The 22,116-nt window shown below is 35.9% G+C and overlaps 3 protein-coding genes across 3 annotated transcripts; all 3 read right to left on the minus strand.

Moving 5' to 3' along the window:
- Positions 1 to 249: 249 nt before the first annotated feature.
- Positions 250 to 1,260, minus strand: LOC144443632 (uncharacterized). Its single transcript, XM_078133175.1, has one exon. It carries the CDS (start codon positions 1,258 to 1,260, stop codon positions 250 to 252), a length of 1,011 nt encoding a protein of 336 aa, XP_077989301.1.
- A 2,401-nt stretch (positions 1,261 to 3,661) lies between these two features.
- Positions 3,662 to 6,837, minus strand: LOC144443716 (uncharacterized). The gene is made up of 3 exons (XM_078133256.1): positions 6,691 to 6,837; positions 4,676 to 4,874; positions 3,662 to 4,286 (listed from the first exon to the last, which is right to left on the minus strand). The coding sequence occupies exons 2-3, from the start codon at positions 4,824 to 4,826 to the stop codon at positions 4,114 to 4,116; spliced, it is 324 nt and encodes a 107-aa protein (XP_077989382.1). The 5' UTR covers positions 4,827 to 4,874; positions 6,691 to 6,837; the 3' UTR covers positions 3,662 to 4,113.
- Positions 6,838 to 8,530: 1,693 nt separating this feature from the next.
- Positions 8,531 to 19,974, minus strand: LOC144443215 (creatine kinase U-type, mitochondrial-like). Its single transcript, XM_078132625.1, has 8 exons — positions 19,893 to 19,974; positions 15,388 to 15,803; positions 14,142 to 14,357; positions 12,878 to 13,062; positions 11,733 to 11,856; positions 10,258 to 10,392; positions 9,796 to 9,921; positions 8,531 to 9,366 (listed from the first exon to the last, which is right to left on the minus strand). The coding sequence occupies exons 2-8, from the start codon at positions 15,736 to 15,738 to the stop codon at positions 9,265 to 9,267; spliced, it is 1,239 nt and encodes a 412-aa protein (XP_077988751.1). The 5' UTR covers positions 15,739 to 15,803; positions 19,893 to 19,974; the 3' UTR covers positions 8,531 to 9,264.
- Between the last annotated feature and the right edge of the window lie 2,142 nt (positions 19,975 to 22,116).

Consider the following 22,116-nt stretch of genomic DNA (forward strand, 5'->3'; position numbering starts at 1 on the left):
TCGATAATAACGTAATGGTATGTATTCGGTAAAAGGTGCCTTTTGACATCAGTAAAAATCCTTTCTCCCTCCCCACCCTCCCCAAAATGTACGGTATAAACTCAGCTTGCCTTATGCCTTTTTCAATGCAAGTTGCTGGCAACCTGCTGTATGCGTAACTTGTATAAATGGTAGAAATCAAAATGTACTTAAAAATGTAATTCAAAATAAGTCTATCAACAAAATTTGTTTTCTATACAGTGTCGTATACTATGTAAATTGTCTCAATTTCGGAATCGACTTGGATCTAGGAACACATTCTCGTGAACCAAAGTATATATACCGATATATCTCGCCAAGTGCCGTATCCATATCGCGTATATTTTCGTCTGTGAATAGTTTATCAGGCCAACGTCCCAGGTACGCCCTAATCCATACTTGGACAGTGTATCTATTCTCAAACCAAGGATACTTTCCAAAGAACAGAATCTCGTGGTTCCACTCAACCACTTTCTCGTGTTCTACGTGAACAAAGTCGCTGTACTCATTGGCAAGTTTTAACGGTATTTTCCCAGAGTTGCATGCATAGCAATCCCCATAATAGTCAACGTAACTTTCGTAGAATTTCCTGAGAAAAACTGAGGTATTGGTCGCTATTATAACTCCGTTGTTGAATATATAGCCAGCAGGTTGTCCGATGACAAACTCGTAGTGTCTGAGAGGGTCAAGAGAACCGACAACAACAACGTCAGTGTCTAGATAGACTCCGCCCATTTCTAACAATATCTCTAACCTTGCGATATCGGCTGAATGTTCAGGAAAATCTCTGTTCAATGTAGAATTGAAAACACGTGCATCTCGTTTCCGATATCTTATTTCTAACACCGGTATTGTTTTGACCTCGTTCCACCACCGACCGTTAGGTTCACAGTCCGTGTGAAACATAATTCGATCAGCTTTCATTATATAATATGCACTTAAGATTGGTATAAGGTGATCAAATCGGAATTCATGGCAGGTAAACCAAATGAAGTGTGCGATATTGGGTACAATTGGTTCCGGATGTGGCTGTAAATTCCCTGATAGCCAGGCTGACTCACCTGTAGCATAGCCTACTACTTGTTGCCAGTGTTTTGATACACTTGGTAGCTGTATCAGGGTGTTGTAGTGGGTAAAGTAATGATATGTAATGAGCACGGTCAGCACACAAGTCAAACCCCACAGTGATAGCAGACACTTATGAAAGATCCTCCTTCCATGGCGTAGTAGTGTTCGCTGCATATCTTCATACCTTGAACTGGTAGTGTGTTGGTACGGATTGTACCTGGAGTAAGAGAACGTGAATTTTACGAGGAGAACGTAACGGACATTTGAATACACCTTCGTACAACAAGGATAAACTCTGTACTATGACTCATACAGATCTTGTCAAATATTAACTGGTTAATATTTCATCCTTTAACTTAAGTAGAGTCTATACATTCAAATAATTCTATTCCAACAACTGCTGACATTAGTTCACGCCTACGTTTCACCATTTCCTATCATTTTCACACGTATTCACGTACAACATGAGTTACAATAACTCTAAAAATAACTCTAAGCTTTAGATTGTTTCAAAGTACACTGTTTTATGTCGTTGAAGGCAGAAATTCATTCCACACTGTAGGTGTCCGTTGGATTTCCGAAATTCTCGCATACGTCTTATGTGGGTGCGTCATGATGGTAACTAATATAAGTAAACAAACACCTTGTGTGGAATTTACTTTGTGGTTTATTACCTTTGTGGAGTTGGAAAGAAATTTAAAAACAAACAAATTAAAAACAAAACAAATAAATTTACTCACAACCTATTATGATCATTAAAGTGTTATCTCAGTGGATCTGGATTTGGATCTGGGTAAATAATTGACACCGCCTCCTCATGGGTCTCACGCCAATGGGGTTCAAGGGTTTAAGATATAAATACTACTGATTTAAGTGATCTCTTTAATAGTCTTGTCTTGAATGAATATGTCGAAGGCGACTCGATGACAGAAGAGGGTAGTGTCTGTTTCTAATCTATTTTTGTTGTATTTTGATTCTATTTGTCACTATACTACTTGTAGGAAACACTAAATTCAACTCTTTTCAAGCTACCATACATTTACAAACCAATACAGAACAGTGTTACAAAAGCATGTATAATCTCCCCATCCTCCCCCCCCCCCTGTTTCGCTTTCTATGTCTGTCCCTCTCTACCGCTACCCATGTTTACATATAACTCAGTGCCATATCTGAAATATCCTGCGTTCTTCATCTCACGGCAAACATCTTAACACACCGCTAGACTACATTGGTAGGATTTGTAATAAACTAGTAAAAGTTAAAATAAGTTTGAATTCATGTGCAGACTTTATAATGCCCCTCCCCCCCCTCGTATCAAACCTTTATGGAATGTACGACTATACGGCGAGTCAGCTTTTTATTAAGATAGACACAAACTCGTTACTAGCTTACAATGTTTAAAATACTTAATTTATGTATATGGTGATTAAATTCACTCAACCAAGGCACCACTATCAATCACTCTCATCCACTTGTACATGTGTGATCTACCAAATTGAAAAACAAAACAAAACAATATTTTAGTTTGTGTCTACCATAGTAAGCCGAGAGCTGGCTTTCCACAGTAATATATACACGCGAGATATTGTGTGTGTAAATATTTGTGAAATGTCGAGTTCATTCTCTGTAAATGTACATTTCATGACGATCAACGTTGCAACTCCAATGGCACATATACAGCCCGAGGCCAAATTTTAAACATTACGTTGGAATTACAACTCGTAAAAAAATGAACTCATCGAATAAATGCGAAATCGCTGGATGTATGTTTTTAAAATTCCATTCGACAGGCCACACTCAGGTTGGCGTTAACGTAAAAACGCTCTACTAAAAATAGTGAAACCCAGATATAATACAACTTGTTTTCATGCTCACGAAAGATTCGAGATGGATATTGACATTGTCAACGTGTGATAGATCAAGTTGAAGGAGTACACCCGGTATTAGTCCATAAAGCCCAGTTGTCAAAAAAAGAAAGCATAGTAATTTTAGACACTGGGGGCGCTATTTGGCAGGCGAGCCTGTGTACCTGCAAGAATACGCCAGTCTGGATTTTACATTTACGAGATCAATTCAGTAGGATAAAAGCAATTTTGTTTTTTATTTGGGGGGGGGGGGAGAGAAACCACTTTAGTTCACATTGTCTTATATCTCCAAATACAAATATTTATAATAAAATGTCAAATCAAGAAATGCAAGAATTTTTGCAGAGATAAGAGTATTACACTAAAATATATTAAAGTGTGTCAATAGTAATGATAGCTAGATTTTTCCCTCTACATACTTCACACTGATTTGAAATTTTATTGTCTGAAACGACTTTCAATTTTGGCCAGAGGTTGGGTAGGGGATCTGAGGTCTAATTAAAGAATTTAGTTTAGTTTTTCGTCCTACATTAAAATATTGACCTTGCCCCTTACTTGGCCTGATATTTATATCTCAATTGGTAAAAGTACAAACCTATAATTTTTGCAATCAACTCATTTATGTTACATGTCACCCTATACAGACACTCCTAAAATCACACACACACACACACACACACACACACACGGACTAAAAGCAATAACCTGAAAATAACATGGTTGACTTTATTCATTTCAGTGTGAAACACATACAGTTACTATTGTAGTGATTATTTATCAGGATTGTACTGCTTGTTGTGTAGGTTTACTACTGTGGTATCATCTACTTTCAGGCCACATCACCCCAAAAATAACACTTGGTTGTCATCTATGGCTTTCACTATCTGATGATACAGAAAAATTGAACTGTAACTGTAGCTACAGGGAATACAGAAGTAAATATTAACTTTAAGATTATTGGAGTGGATCAACCCAACACATTCACTAGATACTAAATCTTGAATCATTGTAGCAGACATTCCATCATTAAACCACACTGTACAATCAACAAATGTTCTGTATTTGAAGTAGTTTCAATGGTCCAAGCAATGTCACTTGAAATACGCGAAATAAATAAGTCACTTTGATCCATTTCATAGGGTTGCAGTTGAGGGTGTGTAGATTAGAATCTAATGAGAGATTGTGTTATTAAAGTACCAATTAAAAGTAACACAACATTCATTTGGAACGATAAATTGGCAGCATCTTTACTTGCTTCAAGGGTAGTTATATCCCCACCCTCAGGCTCACCCTCACCCTCACCCTCAGGTTCACCCTCAGCCGGAGCATCTGTAGCTGCATGTGTGAGAAAAAAAAGAAAGAAACAAAACAAATTAGTCTGGGAATTAAGTGTTTGTTCAGTATTACAATATCATGAACATGACATGCATATTCAACGACTTGTATACTTGAAATGATTCACAGCTAAGAAATTACTTGGCTTTATAAAAATTATGGTCTTGCACTCTTGCTACAAAATACAAAGGCATAGATTATGAACTCCACTACAGTTTCATAATAAATAAAGTGTATTGGGAAAAAGTAATACACATTTTGAAGACAATTTGAATGACTTTGCCATGACTAACTTTTCCACTAGTATGAATATGCTAACAACTACAAGTTTATATATGTGTAACTGGGTATGGATTTGAAACCTTTAGATGACATTAATCCTAAATTACCTGCACCAATTGTCCAATCTACACCAGTAGTGCCAGCTTCTGTAACTGCAGTGACACCACCAGAATCAGTGCCACCTGTCTGACTGTTGGTCTGTTGACTAAGCATCAAAACAACCACGATGCAAATGGCTAGATGTGTAAAACACCTCATCTTGACTGTTCAAACAGTGATGCAATACGAGAAATGTGCACTTGATGTCTGGAAAAACAAAAATAAGTGTATTTAGTTCAAAAAATGTTTGGTTCCGGTTACCCAACCCCACACCTAGTTTTTCACTGCAGACCCTAAACCTTTTTTTACGTAATCAAAAGAAAAAAAAGAAGAAAATTGCGAAAATTGTGACGTCTCGTGAGGAAATGGAAAGTCAACCATGTTATTTCAACTTATATCAACTTAAATGGACAATATAAAACCAGTCTGTAATGGCTGTACATCTGATGAGAACAAACCGATAACACAGAGAAACCATATGGAAAACAACGGAAAACACAACTACTACTAGTACTAGCTATATATACATGTAGTACCTGAACTAAACACTCACACATGAAAAACAAAAATAATCTACCTACCCCACCTATTCCAAAATTGAGCGTAATCGGAACCAAACAATTTTTTTAGGACTTATATACAATTTTTATTTACATTTTATTTCTGTTATTGGTGAGCTAAAACGTGCCTAAATATTTTGAGATGTTGGACGGGGGACATACATTTATTACAAATTATACTAGCTAGATCGCCTTGGCCAAAAACTCGGAGACTACGCGCCTCGTTTATTGGCACATAACCCTCCCGAACTCGTTGACTATCTTTTACGTAACAAGATTAAGAGCGACAGAATTTTAGATTGATCAGGCACTCAGGGTAACATTTGAAATATATTAATATGTATTTATATTTGCGTTTGAAATTAATTTCAAAAATATTTACTATGAACTTGTACCTTTGAGTTTCCATTTTTTGTCTGTATAAATCTGAAATCAACGTTACTAATTCATTTATCAGTTGTAGGGAGAGTCATTTTCCGGCGCCAAAAATCATAGTTGTATAATTTATTGTGTTATTCCCGGGATATCATATTTAGTATTTACAGTTACACTATTATTTCCAAGAAATAGTAACTATGTACTAGACTGTAGCTCAGTTCGTTTTCGTTTTGGCGCCAAAATTTTTGAGTTAAAGTAACTGGCCAAAGCCAAACACACATGACACAAAGGTGGAATCATGGAGCAACCGACAGTGTCAAATAGAAATACTGCGGTGAAATGTCTTGAACACATCAGGGCTACAATGTAATTAGAACCAATTATTTGGATTCACAATGATTACTCCCGAAGACACGATTCTACGCCCAACGTTCAACACATCTCCAAACACCACAAATTGTTAATGACAAATGCAATTGACCAAATGATGCTACAAAAGAAACAGGAGATTGTGTCTGATATCATCATGGAACCATGAGCAGAATTGTGCCGACTATAAATAATTTTAGAATGATGACGATGTCTGACCGTTTCTAAATCAGACTTTCGCAGGGCACACTGCCCATGGCCGTGCTGTTTTATTCATAACTTACTTAGTTACACTTTCATTGCCGAAAATGTAGTGCTGATGAACCATTAACATTTCATAATTTCAAACTATTCATCAACGTACAATGTTGTAACGTTGTATTAGGATAATCTCTTAGTCTTATCAATATCAAACTTGCATTTTGAAAATCAACACTTCCAAATTAGAGATTATGTGTCTCAGGGAGTCCGGATACAATAACTGGTAATCATAAAAGCAATTCACTCCTAAAATTAGTTGTCCAGAGCAGAGTGTAAAGCTAACTTTCATACTTTTATGGTAAATTTCATATTCGATATCAACGAAAAAAAACACTGACAAATCGCAATTCAAGCAGACGACAAACAAACACACAGAAAAAATTTCGAGTCCGCCACTTTCAGATAAAAATCGGTAAACACATTATAGACAATCATAAGATTCAAAAATGGCTTACCTTTTCGAATAGTCTTTCAGTCATAAAATTTGCGATAAATGTGTAGAAATGAAAAATTTCGGAATACGTGCAATAGCTCAATGAAGAATCGATACTCTCTGCTGGCTGTCGAGCTCGAGCTAAGTTATGTTCTCCTTTACGTCGTGCGTAATACGTCACAAGTGTCATGACGATCGTTGCATTTCGCGCCAGTACTCGTCCCCAGTGCTTTGTGTGATTGGTTGAAGTAGGGCGATATCGCAACAATGTGTTTCATTAGAGCATGCTCATATCACGCATATACTATATTTGGAGGCGTGACGTCTTTACGTCTTGTTTTTCAAAATAATCTAAAGTGATACTGATAGCTCGGGAGAGTTACATGTGCCAATAAACGAGGGGGACGTAGCCCCGAGTTTTTGGCACATAACCCTACCGAACTCGTTGTCTATCTCATAGGGGCGTGTAATATTTCATAGATTGTTTGTTTACCAGGTCTACAGACTAAATATAACAACTTTTTGACTATATACTCCTATCTGTATAGAGAAAAGATAATATAATATTTCTACTACTAGTACTAGTATAAGAAGATTGATACATTTGTAGCAGCAGGATTCGTATAGAATCGTACGATATTTTCCTAAGAAAACGGCAACCTAAGCAATAACACGTGCCCCTGTGGTCTATCTTACTTATACTACGGCTATAGAATAAATAATAATTTATTTGGTTGATGTTTTTTATTTTGTAAGTGTTGATGTCTTCTGTATGTTCTTGTTCTTGTTTTTATGGGACGCTTTAGCACTGTGGAATTGAAAATCCCTGATCCCGGGTCCCTACGAAAGCCTATTAGGATTTCACACTTCCCACTTCCCACTTCCCACTTCATAGTTCACACTTCACACTTCATACTTTACACTTCGGTCCCTGATACTATTACTAGTTTCAAATATGATTGCATCGGGAACACCATGTACCATAAAAAAAGAAAAAAAAATCAATCTTCTGATATTCATTTCGTGTACAATAATACATTCACAAATAATAAAGACAGATTTCCAGCCCAGGGATTTCCACCTTAGTTTTACTCATCATGACTTCAGAAATATTTCTACTAAAGTATAGGAGTAACTAGATGCGGATTAGGATTTTAAATTTTACTTTCCAGTTTAAGCAAAAGTTAAAATTCCATTCTACATGGATTCCAGGCTAAGGAGTATAGTAACTTGTGTGTAGGGATTTTTGTGAAAATTTACAACTCGTTTGGTTGGTATATATGATCATTCCTTTAAAACCTGCACGAGCTGCAACTAGGACAATTTTTTTTTGTCAAGTAATGAAAGATATATTCACTAAAAAGTTAGCCAATTACTTGAAAAGATGGTCAATGTTTATCCGTAGAGAGAAAAGCTTGATTTTGAACCTGTATTAACTGGAGTAGTCCTGCTTGCAGACGGTGTACAGGAAGTGATCGAGTCCCGAATTAATCCATCTGCAGGCAGGACTATAACTTGAGTATCAATTTTCGATCAGACTACTACAATATATTCACTGAAAATTGTTAGAATACCAATAATTAGACATTGTACATTGTACAATGCATTTTCAAAAACATTCCATTTGCAGCATTGACTCTTCCTATGAGACCCCTATGGCTCATATCCTGAAGTGTCTTTCACACATAAAAAAATATGTACTAGGTAGGTTCTTGTATTTCAACAATTTTCATACTTAAATGTTATCTGCTAAACAACCAGCTCTCTCAACAATATGTTATATTTACAGCTTAAAAAGGTATTTTACTTTGTGAAAAAGGAACACAAGATGCAATTCAATTTCTGTAATAAATCATTTCCCTTTATTTAGATCGTACATTTAAAATGATTACAACCAGAAATATCAAAGTCAGCAAAATTGTTCATCATTCCTGACATGCTCTTTTCTACTGATTTTACTGTTACCATGGTAATCATAATCAGAAATAAGTTAGCAAAATGGGCTTTCCATCAAGTGACATTAATATTCAAAACATGATCTGATATTAATACTGTTGTCATGGTTACTGTTGTTATAGTGACCATATCATGTTTTCAGTGTCAGTGATATGTTGTAAGTCTATGGTCCTAACTTTGCTAGGTGATAGTGTTCTATGGTCCCTGCTTGTTGGTCTTCTGAAAGTACAGCTATTCTTGAATCACTTACATCAAAATACAGCTTTATTGTTGCAATGTATTAAGTACCGAATTGGCAATTTTATCACATCAAACCAACTAATATCACACCAAACGAAGCACAGCAAATGATAAAATATTATCCCCAAAAATGAAAAATCATAAAAGCTTCATAGTCAGATGATAAAATTGAACAACGATGACAATATTTTCTATTCTGTTGTAAATTTTATGAGATTTTTTTGGAAAAGTTCCACCGTATTTATGTTAATACTACATAAGACTACGAATGTGGATAATAGTGGTGGTCATTTTGGCAAAGCGGCCCCTTCAATTCACCTCTAGTACAATCATAGTAGACATCACACAGATAAGCAAAAACATTCTAGCATTGGTTTCTAGGATCTTGACTGCTTGTAAATTACTTTGGAATTAGATGATTGATGGATTTGCCTTTTTCAAGTTCTTTTTCCATTTTGATCAATAAGTCTAAACCATCAATGACGGTCTGTACCAGTTGTACCTGAAGAACAGAAATATTCACGAATTAAAAAATTGTAGTAATGATTGATGTATCATATTCTGTATGGTGATAACTTACATAGGTGTGTGTTTGTGTCTGGGTGTCTGTCTTGGTATTTGCATAAGTGCCAGTGTGGTGTACTCAGGGTATTTGCTCTTGTACTAGCAATCTTTTCTGCTGCACTAAAACCCAATTTGCTTGTGCAGTTATGTTGTATCTGTTAAGTGTTAGTGCACACCAAGTGTGAAACCCTGTATTCAGTATTAGAAGTCACTACTCATTTTGATGAGTGCTTAGTCGTCTCTTGTCAGCCATGTCAAAGAATACTTCAAAGACCCACCACTAGTTAACACAGAAGTAAGCACTGAATTAAGAGCTTGAATGGTTGTGTAATTATGGAGGAGTACAATGCCATATTTGGCACATTACCTCTGATTTGCCAAGACGGTCCAAATTAGAGATATCAAATGTACCACCAGTAGCTGCAGTATCAACACCACCTGTACCACGCTTCTGAAGACGTAGACCTAGAAGAATCTTCTCAAATTGCGCATGCTGAGAAAATAATTAAAAGAAAATATTCTAAATAGGTAAAATTGCTGAGGTAAAAGTTATGGCAGTCAATCATCATCCATAGACCAGGTAAAACTCTGTCAGTTTTGGTGTAGTATAGAAAAACAAAGTGTGCAGCTTGTCTCTGAATCAATTCAACGTTAAATTCATTTGTATCTCTGTATGTGGGTCCCAGCCACAGTATCCATATTCAAGTATAGGATAATAGACTGGAGTATAATGTAAAGTGTGACTTGATTTTGATGTCTTTTGGAGCTAGTTTTAAGCTCCGACATAGGAATCCAGGTAATCTGTAAACTTTAGCAACCAAGTACTTACCTTGGCAAGGTTAGGCAACTTGATATGTACTCCAGCACGAAGACCTGTACCTAAATTAGATGGGCATGTCAGGACATATCCAAGATGTTCATTCCACATGAATTCCCAACCTTTCTCGGCAATAAGACTTTCGACCTGAAAACAAATGACAAAATATGTTTAAACTGGTCATAACACATCATTTTCATACAGTCTCAGTCATTGGCTCAGATTGTGTAACAGGGTATGGACAAGTGACCCGTAGTGACCTCAATTTGCATATAGAGGGCACTAGTTTCCTAAGGCACCATTAATGTAGAAAGGTAGTCCAACTTGTGATTTCCTTTTATGGAAAGAATACATTTCTGAAATGAAGTATTATAAAACACTTGTGTCATAATAGACATCTACTAGTGTCCTCAGTCATAGACTCATAGTAAGGTAATAATAAGGTGTTATTCCCCAATATTTTTGTCTTTGTTCAGCCAAGGAAAATACTCATGATGACCTAAGGGGGTCACGAGTTGTTTTCGTCTGTATGAAGGAAAATATTAGAGAATAACATAATTATATCAGTGGCAACAGTATCAAAGAAAAATCATGGAAAGTAATGGCAATTTTGAACATTCAGACTCATATTTTGAACACAGCAGAACGAGTGACATAGCCAGACACGTGTTGCTGTGACACAGATGCATGTTGTCGTGACATAGAACAACCAGAGTTTTAAATTCCATATTTTTTTGTTCAACTTGGCTTGGGCATGGTATAAGTGTTAAGTATGTCATGATATTGTGCAAGTGATTCTGAAGAATGTGTGCCATAGTGTATTGAAACTCTGTTGTGGCACGGAAGTTTATATTAGAATGAAACTGTCTACCAAAAGATATGTGCCAGTAATACTGAAACACATGCTATAAAATTGAACTTATCTGCCATCATATTGTCCTGGTGGTACTAAAGCACACGTGTGATGGTGAATTAAATTTAGTGATGATTGAATATCTTATTTCATGGTGATTTGTGATTAGCAATCCTTATGTACTCAGATAAATTTTAGATAGGCATACCCAAATATCAAACATCTATCCATTTCTAAGTACGTTGACAAACAAACACATGACTAAGGTACACATGGCAGACTCATCGAATAATAACAATATTTTGTCTGTTTGGGGCACGATAAAGGTCATTAACAGGGAACCTTACTATATATGTTCAGCAGACACAGTTTCTGTGACTTTTTGAAGGTGAAGTTTCCTTTCACTCAAGAATTTGAAGCACGTAATACTATGGTATACATATTTATCAGCCCTATGTTTAGGGATATTTTAGACAAAAAGTAGACCCATATATGTTAGAGGACTTTTTTGTTATACCATTACCAGATTCTTGGTCAAGTTGACTGAGTTTTATAATTACAGTATTTACTCCCCATAGCACTTGAAGTCATTTCATTTCACATAATTCAACACTATCAACACATATATTCTTACCTTGTTCAATCCATTACAGAAGCGTTCAAAGACACCCCTCATGTTGCCTCCTTTTTCCATAGAAATGAGACGTGTATGATCTTCTTCATTGACCCACACAAGGAAATTCTTTTTATCGTTATGCCTGAAATATTGATCAGAAGTGTAACTATGAGACATACGTAAAACATCACTGAGACAATCATGACAAGTTTCTATTCAACCCTTTAAAATATATATATATATATATATATATAATATGGTGTAATTACATGTTAAATATGTTTATATGTGGTATAATCACATAAAATACTGAATTTTCTACATCTGGTCATCATATCAAAAACATGTTATTAAAACTAACGTCCAGTATTAAGAATCAAATCTTTTTCAATTCATTTCTCTTGTTTTTACTTCTATGTTCCAAATAGGTGATCCAGTCACAATTTTCACAGTTAGTATGTACTCTTAGTCGTCATTTTACAAAGTACTTTTACAAATAAAATATTTTAATTTCCATGTCGGTTTATTGTCATGTACTGCATAGCACTACATTGTATGTAGATAGATATTGTATGTGGTCCTTGTCATATGTCAAATGCACAATAAGTAGAAATTGACATGTGTTGGTAAGACCTAAAAAAATATGTGTGTCTGATTATGCTCAATTTTAGAATAGGTGGGATTATGATAGGTAGATTTTTTTTTTTTAATTTTTTTTTTTTTTACATTTTTAATGTGTGAGTGTCTATTACATATTTTCCATTGTTTTTCCATGTGGTCTCGGTGTTATTGGTTTCCTCCAATCAGATGTTGTACAGCCATTACAGATTGGAAGAACAGTTTTATATTGTCTTTTTAAATTGATGTCAATTTCCGCATCCACTATTTCTCACAAGAATTCAAGATTTTTATGATCTTATTTTACTTTTTCTCAAATACTTAAAAAAAAAAAGTTTAGGGTCAGCAGTGAAAATCTAGGTGGGGTCAGATAACCAGAACCAAACTTTTTTTTAAAGGCCTAATTACAATATCTCACCAAAATTCAGAAGTTTTAGTACTCCAGTAAGTAACATGCTTCAATTTAAACTAATTGTTTACTAGTAAGTCAAGTATACATCTACTGCCGATACAGTATCCATGACAATAAAAGAGAGAGAACTCACCAGATACCACGTGCATCAGGCCAGTCACGGGCCATACCAGAAGCAGTGAGGAGAGGAGATACTGGTTTATCAAACAGGAAGTGATCATCTATCAGTTGCTCTTGTTCAGCATCAGTCATATTGTTTAGTGGGTAATACTTTCCTTTCAAATCACCAGTAAGGCCATTCAAAGCATCAACTACAACCTGGAGATATAACAGTTCATATATATGTACACCATAATTATCATGAAGGCATGGTAACACAGGTCTGTATATCCATATAGAGGTACTGTAACACTAGACTAGTTCCAATACAATCCATGTTATGATTTACACTACATTTATCTGCACATCAAGTCTAGTCAATGTCGTTACTCTAGCCATTGAATGTGGCTAAACGCCATGTTGGGCGAAGCGTAAATGGCACATGTCGTAATCCATCACAAATTGACAGGCTGTTGCTTGTAATTCAGAAAACTGCTCATTAATATTCATTTGGTACTGCTGTTTTGACTATTGTGGGAATTTAGCTGTTGACCTTTCTAGGATGCTGAAACTAAAATCACGTGGGGACACAATAACGTCATCATGAACGCTGTCGTGGTAGCACAGATTTCTGTGCTAGAGTAACAACACTGACTAGACGTACGTGATGTGTGAAGATAAACGTAGTGTAAATCGTAACACGGATCATATTGGAACTAGACTACTACTACAGGTATGCTACATAACTATTGGAACTAGACTACTACAGGTATGCTAAATAACTATTGGGATATAGTTTGAACAATGTTTTATGAACATTCTTAAAATAAGGATAACTTTACAGGATTCAGGTGTTTATTGTATTTTCATCTACTCACATGTATTTTGAGTTCAATTGTGTGTTTTATTTTGTTTGTTTGTTTATCTTACAATATGGTTCCTAGGCTCCCTGGGCCTGTGGTAATACAGGTATCCTTCATTACTATTTGGTTGTCTGTTTTAACGATGTTTTGTGAATGGTCTTAGATGGCTAATTACCCAAATATTTCGTACTAGGACCATCCATGAACTTAGTTCACAGGTGACCTTGTTCAATACCACTTCTACTTTAGCCTGGAATCCATGTGGATTGGGAATTTAAATTTTGCCTTAACAATCCACATGGATTCTAGGCTACTTCTACTTAGCATATAAATACAGAAATGATTCCAAAGTTTGCAAACCAATTGGTAAATATGACACAGTATTGACATACCCTAAACATCTGAGGAAAGGGGTCTATATGTAAATACACTCACTCTTTCAACTTCACGTCTTTCAGCTCGTGTACATGCTGGTGGAAGACTCAAACCACGGATACAACGACCTGTACGACATCTTGAAGAAAGGACATACTTTTCATCAAACATACCACCTCTGATTTTGGAGGGATCCAAGTCAGTAGGATGTTTGTCATTGACACCATAACCTCCATGGCGATCACTAATAACTGGTTCAAATAAATCAGCAAACACCTATACATAAAAGACAATAGAGAAGAAGTGAATTATTGTGGTTAATACACACCATTGATTTTGATTTATCACCCTCTAGTGGTGGGCACAGGATTGATAGTACCCCCTCTAGTGGTGAAAATCTCAGGCATTTACTCTTCAGGAGAAAAGTGTTTTTTATATTTGGATAAGAAATTAAAAGTGCAACTCAAACTAGAATAGTTCAGGTATTATACTTGTAAAATGTCAGATTTTTCAGTTACAAATTACAAACATCAAAAGAGTAGATATTATTAAAATACAAAACGTCTAAAAAAAAAACTTTTATTCAAGTTGCATAAAGTCTGTTTAACAAATTCCATATTTGCATTACATATTTGAGTAAACAATGCAGCCTGTTTTTGTTTTTTTTCCTATTTTAATATATATATAAATTTACTCATATGTTCCCAAACATATTATTGAGGTAATTCACTTTTCAGTGTGAATATCTTCATTTTGGTTGGTTGGTTGGTTGTTATCTAAATTACCCCTGTGTGTGAATGTGTTGAAATCCAGCTTCTTGAAAACAACAACTGAAGTATGGAAGTACCGAGTCAAACATTCAATTTTATTTTCAAAATTTATGAAAACCAATATTTTGATGAAATCTACACATATGCAATACATTCCACCCCCCACCCCCCCACCCTCCACATTACAATCTTTTAGTGACAAATTTGTGGAGAGTAACAAAACCTAATACATGTATCATGTTTTCTTTGTATGCAAAGTAAACACATTACTAAACATAACTGTGATTCTATGAATAATAAAAAGTTAGCTATCACTTTCACAACAAATTTCCATGACTACTTTTTGAGTATTGTTACTATGGAAACCACTGCAGTGGTAATCTTATTTCATTTGCTTTCTCTAACAACCATAAATTAAAGTTGAAGAAAATTCACAAACTTTTATCATGTGGCATTTTGGGCCTCTACTACCTACCTTTACTGTGACCTTAATGATTTTCATGTGATGTATTAATGACAACTACTGATAAACCTACCTCATAGCTCTCTTCATCCCCTGCTACCATGCCAACCGTCATGATGAATGGATGACCTGGGTTATCAACTCCAGTCTGTATACACTGGTCCAAAGTGTAACCACTAGGTGTTGTCTTGTCTCTCAGTTTAGCATAGATAGCTGGTGTTAGACATTTAGACATGTGATTATTGTGTTTGCGTAAGTCTGGGTAATCAGCAGATGGTGGGTACAGCCGGTGAGCTCTCATAGGAGTAGCTGTGAGTGGTTCTCTGGTACTAAAGTAGACTGACGAACAGATACCTAGTCCAATAGCACCTGCCACCACTACTTTCCTTGACTTGTTAAAAAGTAACCTGCCTGCAAATGCCATGTTGATATTTCAAGGGGCCTGAACTGTGATAGATGCAACAAAACAAAGAAAGGCAGATGGTTGGTCTGAAAATAAATAGGAAATATTGAAATTGAATAAGTCATTGAATATTGTAAATTATAAAAATAGTGACTGTTAATTGTTGAACAAATGACACTTAAAATGGGTAATAGCAATGTTTATTCTTGGAGCTACAAATATGCATTTCAAGGAGTTTTGTGTTAACATGTCATGTGTCATGTATCAAGTAGTTGGCTATTAAGTTTACCTTTATTGTTACTAGTTATTTATCATTTAAAAAGAATGCACCTTAGGAAATAATTTGTTTGAAAATGTAAAATAGCCTGAACTGCTTAATCCATTGCCATATGAAAGCTTGTTCTGGTCCTTTTGAAATCATGAAAAAATGTTCTATTGTTCCCCGTCTCAATTTCAAAGAATGCGTAAACTGTTATTTTCACATACTGTGTCTGTTAAACACAGTATTTGGTGGTCATTTTGATAATGATATGGACACATTCCTGGATTATTTTGTATTCTATTTATAAATGGACTTGAGTTTTGTGGAACAAAGTAGCGACAAAAGTTTAAAACTTTCTTTCTGAGGCACATACTACATTGAATTTCACTGGAATAGCTCCAAATTTAAATCTCTAACTATTTGTATAGACAAACAACAGGACATGTCATGTTGTTACTTTTCAGAACAAGACACAAAGAATTCCATATTTATACAGAAGATATTGACTATATAACAAATCTGATTACTCTACTACTCTGTTGCATATTATGATTATAACTGAGGTATTTTCCCAGGTCAAAGCACTTTACAATTATTACCCCTGACACATACCTATAGTGGCACAACTGCCTTTAATACTTCCGTAACTCCAAGGGGAGTATACAATCCATTGCATTAAGTGCAGAAGATTAACTAAGGCATTCACATTCCAACCTCTATCCTACCAGGTCCCTAATCATTACTGGGACAAGCCATTAGCGGGTTTGTTGCACTTGGACCACTAATGGTTTGTGACTGTCATGTTATACAACTGGGGCTTCATCATGGTACATTAATCTTACCCAAGTTCTTTATTATTCAGCAACAAAAAGGCATTGTATATTTCTATGTAAAGGTGACCAAATAACAATTTGACATTGTTATTGAAAATAGTGGTGATTTTGTTAAGGGTAGTAAGTATATGAAATATACCAAAGTTTTAGAAACAATTGATTTTGGTTCCAAACTAAAGGTATGGTTGAATGTAAAAAGAAAATGTCAAATAACTAGGTTTCCCCTATAGTTATGCCAATGTTATACATCAAACACTTTCTGGTTTGTGTGCCATATAAGGATCGGGGCTGGGGGGGGGGGGGGGGGGAATCTAAAATTAGATTTTCATCATTCATTAACTAATTGCTAACTAATTAAATTGCCAATTAATTTAGCTATTATCTTATACTTTTTGAAGCGTACTTGATATGTAATTGTTAAGGGGTCAGTGAGTCTCAGACTCTATGGCTGTAGATACTAATGACAACTTTATTAACCTTTGTTTAATGATTGATACCATTGTGACTCCTATATCTCTGTTGTACTTGTAGTACATCTCAGTCAAGTGTACAATGTAAACAGTAATCTCAAAGTAATCCATGGTCAGTGGTTATAAGAATCAAGACAGCAGCAGCAACTCAATCATCAATACCACCACCACCACCACTATCATCATCATCACCACCACTATCATCATCACCATCATCATCATCACATACACCACTACCACCACCACCACCACCACCATCATCACCACGATCATCACCACCACCACCACCATCATCATCACATACACCACTACCACCACCACCACCATCATCACCACCATCATCATCACCACCACCACCACCATCATAATCATCATCACCACCACCACCACCACCACCACCACTATCATCATCATCATCATCATCATCATCATCATCATCATCATCATCATCATCATCATCATCATCATCATCATCATCATCATCATCATCATCATTATAGTCATCATCATCATCATCATCACCACCACCATCACCACCGCCACCACTATCATCTATTATTAGATTGGATTCGTGTATGGAAGTGAGACCTCACAAAATATTCATATACACATGCATGGACACAGAGCTAGAATAGACCATGTGAAATGGCCATGTCAGCCATACCTGTGTTGTTTGTGATATGTACATATTACTAGCGTATAACAAACCAGTGATGTTAATGATTAGATAACCTTCAAACAATGACATACTGTAGAATCCAAGTTCTGCAGTATACAAGTACAAACTACAGGGTTTTGTTTTTGACATGTTAACACCTGATTTTCATATTCATCAAAAGATCATCTTTATTTGGCAAGTCATTGATATTCCATTTATTGTAATGTCAAGAAACATTACCTAAGCAAAATAAATTTGTCACTTTGACCATTTTTATCAGTTCTTTCTATTATCAGACCTGCATGTAAATGATGGCATGCCATGCTCATATCTCTAACACATTATAGGTAAGAAAACAAAATACAAGCAGTGAACATGATATGTATATATTATAAATATATATATAGATAGATACACACACACACACACACACACACACACACACACACACACACACACACACACACACACACACACAATATATTTCATTGCCATTGATGCCTAAACCTAAATAACAATATAACAATCTATCAGCATATCACTTTGCCTTGAACAATGCCATTAAACTAAGCACTCCAAGGTTTATTATTCTTCCACTGAAAAGCTCTGCCAGCCATGAGGTTATTAATTTGACTTGTAGACAGGCTGACACTGATAGAGGAACAGACAGACAGGTTATCTCAAAGACATCATGATAACAAATGGGAGTCCATATTGTTGATAGAGTCCAGAGATTACTATGTTAGACTGTTCATGCATTATGATATACTTATTAAGAAAGAAAATAAGATGAATGCAAAAGGCCCTTGTTCAGCATTTATGTATTCTATTTTTAAAACACTAAAAAATTCAAATAGTGAAATACGGTTGCTATGACAGCTGATTATTCATTACCTCAGCACACACCACTTGTCTATGATTTTCTTATGTTCATGTATTGTTGTTTGTCATTTTTAGTTTTAATGTTTACTTGCCCTTCATATTAGGTACATAATTCATGACGCGATATTTACATGAAATCGGAAATGACCTTGTTAAGGTCACCGTCAATGCGGCATCACTAGCGGCGGACGTGCAGATGACAGCGTCACCGTCGTTAACATAGGCGATAAAACTGAAAGGGAGGTTCCTTTATAGTAACCGGTTCTTTTCAATACTGTAGCAGTGAATTAACACCAGTTGTCATATTCTGATGTAGTCAATGAACTATAGCTTAGTTTGTGTGTGGAGTTCACCGTTACATACATGGTTGGAACAAAAACAAATCCGATACAACGCTAGTAGTAATAGTAGTATAGTACGTACTGTACAGCTGGAACAGAGAACCGGCATGATGTCTATGACCTAAATCATAAATACGAAGGTCACAGATCTGAGCTTTGTGGGTAGCTTTCACTGACAATTAAAAAAACACGAGTTTCGTGCCAGTTCCACCGCATGTGAGACTTTTGTCATTACTTCTTAACACAGGGTTGAATCAGTTGCAAAGTTTAGTATTCTAACGTTTAGAATGGATGATAAAGTTTAACCGAGGCGCAGGGTCATTTGTTCATAAAAAATGTACAGGGTACACGTTTCTCACCGTGCAACACATTTACGTGACAGAGATATACTTGCCATTTGTTTGCAAAAACATATATTATGATAACCCACCTTCGAATTGTGATATTCGGTTTAAACTACACAGTTGCATTGAAAGTGAAAAATGACAGTTGCCTGGTTACAAAGGTACAACACAGGCCAAAGAAATTAATACGTACAAACGGTACATTGACGGTAGAGAGCTGCGCACGTAGACCACAATTTCGCAATTGTTCTCGATCTCTTGATTAAAAATTGCCTCACTGTGTATAACGGTTCTCATCACACCTCCATGTTAACAGTTATTTTGTTCTAAGAATAAAGGGAAATTAATTACTACGATCAGTAATGAATTATTTCTCAAGACTCACCTCTACTCTGAGTTCCTTCTCCGCTTGCCGGGTAAACCAACACCACGCTAGCTAGTAAACGATCTAGCTCTAAATCGATACATCACCATCTGACGCGCACTCTGATTGGTTGAAATGTATACTTAATGTATTTACTTTTGCCATATTTGGTGATACAGTCAGGTCCAGGCAAAGCACTAGACGCCGGTCGATATATTTTTAAAGGCCGAAACTACCAATCCAGGAGTCAATAACCTCCAGGTCTCGAAAAAAGAAGAAGTTACCATTAAATATCAAAGCATGTCGGCTGCAAATTACAGTCAATGAAATAAAGCTATACAGAGAAATTCGCCAATTCTTTATTTTGCAAGATTGTCAGAACGTCTACTGTCAGTGTCATTTTTTTTTGCCACTTGGTGACCTATCGATTATCGGATCCGGTTGTGTTTATGGTTGCAGTCAATTAGCAGTATACATCTCTGGCAGTGTTACTTTAATCTGGATTCAGTCGTACTGTCAGTGACGGAAAACGAAAGTGAATTTCTGTTGTTACTGCAGATAGTAGCAGAAGGTCATGTCAAAGGTGCCTTCATGTGAGCGCATAGTAATTTAGCGCTGTATTTAATACTCAGTTCGCATTACAGTGTACATTTTACTCTAACAATTAATGTATGCCTGATTAGTATACACCTGATCATATTATTTTCTTACACCGCACACAGCTGGGTTTTTTTTAACGCTCCCAAGATTGGATTTTAGTCGTGGTTTGAATCTTACAGTAAATATGTGTAGGAGTACGAGTGTACATAATGGACAAGGTCTGTCAATTCTTTTGAAGAAATTTCAGACATTGTGCCAATCGCCAAATACGCCACGGGGCAAAACCTCATTGATAACATAACTATGTCAATAGGCACTCCGTTTTGTAATCCATTGTTTTATAACTATTATACTATTACTACTATTGTGGTTTTCACTTTTGGTACTTGGTGCATTTGAAACAAACACGCGTCAGCTGCAACAACCGTTGTCTTAGATTACATTGTAATATTTGTCAATGGTGAGCAGCAGCATAGACAGTGGAGGGGTAATTATAAAGCCCGGAGGGTAAAACTCGTCTCAGACCACCACTGTCTGCGGGCTAGTACGTGCAAGGTTCTTTATTTGTTTTCCTGATAACAGGTACACAGTATAGTTTTTTTAACAACTGTGCCTCCACAAATAGACAGATAGTCATGATAAGAGATAGGCTTCCGAATATTGCAGAACGAAGCTTTCTCGGGTTGGGTGGTAGAATCGGTTCAAGGGTAACAGTGTAATGGAAAGAGGCTTTTTATCTTGTACCAAGATAATTATGTCCAACAATACGAAACCTTTAGAAAAGTCAAAGTTTAAAGGTAACAGCAGTTGCCTAGCAACAATTACACTGTAGCGGTCGAGTTACGTAATAATCAAACATTCGTGAACTCGGGCATGCCCATCTGCAAATGGCAGTTGGGTGGACAGTGGTTTTGGAGCTTTATGGCGCCCTCCTGGTTTTCATCAGTCTATGTCACGATAGGTACCTTATTGCAAAATGAAAAGACAGCAACCTTTACATGTATCTACATTACAATTACATCAGTCTCCAGTGAATGTTATAAATGATCTACGAAAGCACGACAAAGTCTTCACTGAAGTTCTTCTGCAGCTCTAAAAACAATCTCAAGTTGAGTTCAGATATGATGTCTCAATATTTCTAATCGTGTTGTCTGATGTTGCCAAGGTAATTTCCAAATGAACAACTTCAACTTGATTGTACGGACTATAAAAAACAATATATATATATATATATATATATATATATATATATATATATATATATATATATATATATATATATATATATATATGTATATGTATGCCAACGATGTATCTCGACAGCGCAGTAAACAGGCTACCAAAAACGAGAAAACTTATAAGAACATTATTATTAACAACAACAACAACAACAACAACAACAACAATGTAAACTGCCTGTAAAGTCACGCCAAGAAAACTTGTGGTACATGCATCCTTATTCTACTACTACTACTACTACTACTACTACTACTACTACTACTACTACTACTACTACTACTACAGCTGCTGCTGCTGCTGCTACTACTACTACTACTACTACTACTAGTACTACCACCACCACCACCACCACCACCACCACCACCACCACTACTACTACTACTACTACTACTACTACAACTGCCTC

The sequence above is a fragment of the Glandiceps talaboti genome, chromosome 12 (genome assembly GCF_964340395.1).
Source record: "Glandiceps talaboti chromosome 12, keGlaTala1.1, whole genome shotgun sequence".
Lineage (NCBI taxonomy): Eukaryota > Metazoa > Hemichordata > Enteropneusta > Spengelidae > Glandiceps > Glandiceps talaboti.